Source organism: Suncus etruscus, chromosome 10 (genome assembly GCF_024139225.1).
Source record: "Suncus etruscus isolate mSunEtr1 chromosome 10, mSunEtr1.pri.cur, whole genome shotgun sequence".
NCBI classification, from domain to species: Eukaryota; Metazoa; Chordata; class Mammalia; order Eulipotyphla; family Soricidae; genus Suncus; species Suncus etruscus.
This window is the reverse complement of record NC_064857.1, coordinates 38,829,390-38,835,389: the sequence shown is the minus strand read 5'-3', so window position 1 is coordinate 38,835,389 and position 6,000 is coordinate 38,829,390. Positions and strand designations below refer to the sequence as shown.

At 46.2% G+C, this 6,000-nt stretch overlaps 1 protein-coding gene across 1 annotated transcript in view; it reads right to left on the bottom strand.

The window, feature by feature from the left end:
* Nucleotides 1-225: 225 nt before the first annotated feature.
* The window catches only part of PRCC (proline rich mitotic checkpoint control factor), a 37,545-nt gene continuing 31,770 nt past the window's right edge, over nt 226-6,000 (bottom strand). The window contains exons 6-7 of the mRNA XM_049781957.1: nt 4,913-4,978; nt 226-459 (exon numbers count right to left, since the gene is read on the bottom strand). Coding sequence (XP_049637914.1) covers nt 373-459; nt 4,913-4,978 — 153 coding nt within the window. The 3' untranslated portion in view covers nt 226-372. The remainder of the gene's footprint in view (nt 460-4,912; nt 4,979-6,000) is intronic.

The following is a 6,000-nucleotide window of genomic DNA, read 5'->3' as shown; positions in this document are numbered from 1 at the left end:
GAATGGCTCCAGATGGAAGGAGGAGACAGCACTTTTAAAAGCAGGGCAGGGAAAGGGAAGGCAGCATGTGCCAGGCTGAATATTTTATTTCAACAGACATCCCTGGTTTTAAAAAAAAAAGAAAAAAAGAATAAGAGGCAGAGGGAAAGGGGGTGTGTGTCAACATTCCATCAAATGGACAGGGAAGCAGAAATTCACTTCAAGAACTTGAAGCTCCTACTGCCAAGGCATCATCCCCAGTCCCTGTGAACTCCGGACAGGAAGGAGCTGATGCTCTAATGTTTGTTAAGAAAAATCTATCAAATATGTTCGTTCTCGCAGAGGCGAGGGCCGATCCTCCGTGATTGAGATCCTGGGCTCGGAGCAGAAGGCCTAGAATCCGTACTTGGCTTGGGTCTGCCGGCGGCTGAGCTTGTTCTCTGACCAGGTATTCTTCAGTTCCAGCTCCCGCTCCTTAGCCTGTGGCAGGGAGAAAGGGCAGAGGCAGTCAAACTGGGTTCTGCAGATTTCTTTTTCTTCTCTTGTGCTAAGGGGTTTCTCCTGGCTCTGTGCTCAGAAATTGCTCCTGGCATGCTGGTGGACCATGTAGGATGCAGGGGATTGAACCTGGGTCCATCCTGGGTCGGCCACATGCAAGGCGAATGCCTTACTGCTGTGCTATTGCACGAGCCCTGCAGATTTCTTCTTGCTGCAGTGAAAGTCCCTTTTAACTGTCCTCTAATCTCAACAAATTCCTTCAAACAACAAATTCCTTCAAAGACTCTTTACTCTGATTCAAGTGGAAAAGGAAAAACCCAAAAAAAAACAAAAGAAAAGCATCTGGAGCTGCAGAGACTACACAGTGGGAAGGGAGTTTCCTTGCACGTGGCCAACCCAAGTTCGATCCCCAGAATCCCATATGGTCTCCAAGCTTGCCAGGAATGATTGCTGAGTGCTGAACCAACAGAACCCCTGAGCACCACTGGGTGTGTCCCAAAAACAAAATAGAAAACAAAAACAAAAATCGCATCTCTCTTCAGAGTTAAAGGTTAGATTTATCATGACTCAAAACCCCTGGTCCCAGTATGGGAAGAGGACCCAAAGGGCTAGAGCACATAGTTTGCCAGCAAGAGTCCAGGCACCATATGGTCTTTGGGGCACTGAGTCAGGAGTACCCCAGAATACTGCCAACTGGTGGCCCCCAAACAAAGCAAAGCCAGAAAATTCTGGTCTGGGGCCAGAGAGATAGCATGGAGGCAAGGTGTTTGCCTTGCATGCAGAAGGACAGTGGTTCAAATCCCAGCATTCCATATGGTCCCCAGAGCCTGCCAGGAGCGATTTCTGAGTGTAGAGCTAGGAGTAACCCTTGAGCACTGCCAGGTGTGACCCAAAAAACAAAAAAAAAACAAACAACAAAAAAAAAAAACCTAAACGTTCAAATGGAAAAGACAAATGAAAGCTTTTTTTTGGCTTTGGAAAGAAAGGCAAACCACCTGGCCTGGCTCTGACAAGCTGGAGATGGACAGGCCACCATCTGCAGTGTCCTACGCCAGAGCACATCACGCTCAAGGACCTGGTGTAGTATCTAATGTAGAACTCTGGAGATCATACCACTGTTATTTGCTGGGGTTTTAGTTTTTTAGGGAGCCATCCACAGTGGTGTTCAGGGATCACTCCTAGCAGTGCTTAGTAGAAAAGTATGCTGAACATAAAGATAGAACCTGGGTCTGATGAGTTCAAGGCAAGTGCCTTCCTCAATATATTCTCTCTCATATCAGAGTTAAGTATAAACTGAGAAGGCCAGAGCAATAGCACAGCGGTAGGGTGTTTGCCTTGTAAGCGGCCCACTCAGGACTGACCTTGGTTCAATTCCCAGCATCCTATATGATACCCCATGCTTGCCAGGAGCAATTTCTGAGCACAGGGCCAGGAGTAACCCCTGAGCACTGCTGGGTGTGGTTCAAGAACAAAACAAAAAACAAAAAGTATAAACTGAGCTATGACAAATGACAAAGTGATTGGAAGAGCCCTGAATTGCATTCTTTTTTTTTCTTTTTAAATTTATTTTGGTTTTTGGGTTACACCCAGCAGCACTCAGGGGTTACTCCTGACTCTACACTCAGAAATAGCTCCGGGCAGGCTCGGGGGACCATATGGGATGCCAGAATTCGATCCACCGTCCTTCTGCATGCAAGGCAAATGCCTTACCTCCATGCTACCTCTCCAGCCCCTGAATTGCATTCTTGTGCAGGCACAAGCACCAAACCCAGATAAGGAGGCCCCTCCATCGCATCCCACAAATAACCTGAGGCTTAATTTTTTTTTTCATTTTTTCCAACCCTGAGGCTTATTTTTAAGGTATTTTTTTCTTTTTAGATTCTTGGGCCACACCCAGTGACACTCAGGGGTTACTCCTGGCTATTCACTCAGAAATCGCTCCTGGATTGGGGGACCATATGGGACACCAGGAATTGAAACGCGACGCGGTCCGTCCTTGCTCAGCTGTGTGTTAAGGCAAATGCTCTACTGCTGTGCCCCTGCTCTGGCCCCTGTTTTTAAGTTTTTTTATTTTGGGGCCATGCTCAGTGATGCTTGGGACACCATGTCAGGATTGAGCTCCCAGGGGCAAAGTAATAAGCACGCTAGCCCTTGGAGTCATCTATCCAACCCAGAAGAGATGCTTGCCAGCTCAAGGAGAGTGTCGAGGGCTGGAGCACATCCCAAGAATGCCCAGGGTGCGAGTTCAATCTGGCAATACAGCCTCCCAAGCACCACTAAGGCTAGTACTGATAATCCCCACCTCTGATAGGGAGCTCCCCCCAAACTAAGTCTCCATTCCAAAGTTTTCTTCGCAAATGACAAGACAGGGTCAGAGTACAAAAGAGGTCCTGAGAAGAATGCAAAAATGTGAAAATACGACAATAACCACATAATCAAGACTTGCCACCAAAAAGCCAGTAAGAGAGTTATGTGGTTAATGTACTTGCCTTGCACACAGTATCCCATATTCCCTAAGCTCAGATTCCTGAATGCAAAGACAGGAATAACCCCTGAGCATCACTGGGTGTGTCCCCAAAACAGAAACAAACAAAAAGACTTGCCACTTAAATCCCCAAAGACCATATGTATATCAACAGGACGGGAAGGATCCTTAGTCCTATCTACCTTTTTTTTTTTTTGGTTTTTTGGGCCACACTCATTTGATGCTCAGGGGTTACTCCCGGCTAAGTGCTCAGAAATTGCCCCTGGCTTGGGGGAACCATATGGGACTCCAGCGGATCGAACTACGGTCATTCCTTGGCTAGCGCTTGCAAGGCAGACACCTTACCTCTAGCACCACCTCACTGGCCCCCTATCTACCTTTTTTTTAAAAAAAAAAACTTTATTTATTGAGGGGCTGGAGAGATAGCATGGAGGTAGGGCTTCTGCCTTGCAGGCAGAAGGACGGTAGTTCAAATTCTGGCATCTCATATGGTTCCCCAAGCCTGCCAGGAACGATTTCTGAGCGTAGAGCCAGGAAGAACCCTTGAGCACTGCCGGGTGTGACCCAAAAACCAAAAAAAAAAAAAAAAAAAAAAAAAACCCAAAAAATTTTATTGATTGATTGGTTTTTGGGCCACACCCAGCGGCACTCAGGCGTTACTCCTGACTCTGCACCCAGAAATCGCCCCTGGCATGTTGGAGGACCATATGGGATGCCGGGAATCAAACCAGGTCCCTCCTGGGTTGGCTACATGCAAGGCAAACACCCAACCACTGTGCTATCTCTCCGGCTCCAGTCCTATCTACCTTTAACTGCTTTCAGAACAGCAGCTATCAAAAGATGGTTCATTGTCCCTAAGTAGCTGAAAGCTGTCAAAAAACAAAAAACAACAAAAAAACAAACAAACAAAAAAACAAGGACAGAGCAATAAGATAGGGCGTAAGGCACTTGCTTTGCATGCAGCCAACCCAGCTTCGTTATCTGGCAGCCCATATGATTCCTGCCAAGCACCACCACGAGTGACCCCTGGGCACAGAGCCAAGGGTAAGGCAGGTGTGATATAATCCCACTACCATCCATTCCCCAGAACAAAGTTCATCGCAATTTCAAGAAAATTTAAAATTAATTATCTGTAGCTGTGAATCAGTTGTGCTGATGTTTCCTGCCAGAGCAGAAGGGTGAAACATCAGCACAAGTCGGGATGGAGCAATAGTAAAGGGGTAGGGTGCAGCCAAGTTGGGTTCAATCCCCAGCATCCCACATGGTCCCCCAAGTCCACCAGCAGTTACTCTTGAGCACAGAACCAGGAGCCAGTCCTGAGCACCACCAGGTGTGATCCAAAAACAAACAAACAAAGGAACAAAAGTACAGAGTAGGAGTGGGAGTGTTAGCACAGCTATCGCAACAAAACAAAACAGAAAAAAGTATAGAGTAGTGTCTACCAACCTTATCAGATGACAAAAAACTAGTAAACTTTCTTTTTTTTTTTTTTTTTTTTTTTTTTGGTTTTTGGGGCAACACCCGGCAGTGCTCAGGGGTTACTCCTGGCTGGCTGCTCAGAAATAGCTCCTGGCAGGCACCGGGATACCGGGATTCGAACCAACCACCTTAGGTCCTGGATTGGCTGCTTGCAAGGCAAACACTGCTGTGCTATCTCTCCATCTCTCCGGCCCTGTAAACTTCCTTTTTAAAGAGATTTTTTTTTCACTGCCAGATAAATTCGCTACTTAAAAAACTTTTATGATAAACCATTCCACTCCTCTTCACACCAGTGTTTTGGGGTGCTGCATTTATTTTCTGCAGGAAGTTATTCTAAGACATCTTTGGGGGGGGCGGGGCCGGGGAATCCTGAAGAGTACATCTCCCCCCTAGTGGCCAAAAGGAGAACCACCCTGACAGGTTTACAAGGATTCTGCCAGATGGCTCAGCGTCTCTTAGCCCCTTCCTTACCTGATGGATCAAATACGTGATCTGGTGTTTCCTCCGCTGTTGGCCTGTTGGCTGTTCTCCTTTCCTCTGTACAGGGGGAAAAGTCACAACCATTAGCACACAGAAAAAGGAAATCCCATTTCTTGCAAGCCCAGATGACAAAAAGTTAGGGACTGAGCCCACCAACTATGCCTTCTAGCATCCAGAATGCACAGATGAAGAGTCAGCTGAGTTTGTTTCTGTACCTACGCCATGTTTCCCTGATGCATTGGAGCCAGTCTTAAGACCCATAGTAGATACCTGAGGCCTACAGATATTATTTCTTTCTCAAAATACATACCCATGATAAAGCTCAATTGATAAATTAAGTACAGTAACAGATTAATAAAACAAAACTACGATAACAATATATTATAATACAAGTTGTGAATGTGTGGTTTCTCTAACACCTGGAACTGGAGCAATAGTGGAGGACAGGACACTTGCCTTACAAATGGCTGATCCGGATTTGATCCCCAGCACCATAAATGGTCCCCTGAATCCTGTCACAAGTAATCCCTGAATGCAGAGCCAGGAGTATGTCCCAAGGATTGGTGGGTGTGATTCAAAATCCAAACCAAAACAAAAACAAGTATCTTACTGTATACAGTATTGTCAAACCTTGCTTGATGGTAAGTAACCAAAATATAAAAATATAGAAAAACATACAAATATAGATATATAGAAGGAACCGGCGCAAAAGCACAGGGGTAGGGCATTTGCCTTGCACCTGGTAGATCCAGGACAGACTTGGTTCAATCCTCCGGCATCCATATGGATGTGACAGGAGTGACTTCTGAGTGCATAGCCAGGAGTAACCCCTGAGCGTCACTGGGTATGGCCCAAAAACCAAAAAAAAAAAAGAAATATAGACATATAGTGACCCCTAAAAAGGGGATACAAAGAAATAATGCAAGAGTTTAGAGCATGTAGTCCAAGTTTACCTCTCCAGTGGCCCACCCCATAGGCAATTGCCTGCTACATACACTGCTGGGAATGTCAGCACCACAAAACAGCGGTGCAACTGTAGCTAAAGATGTGCAGGCAGGGGCCGGAGAGATAGCATGGAG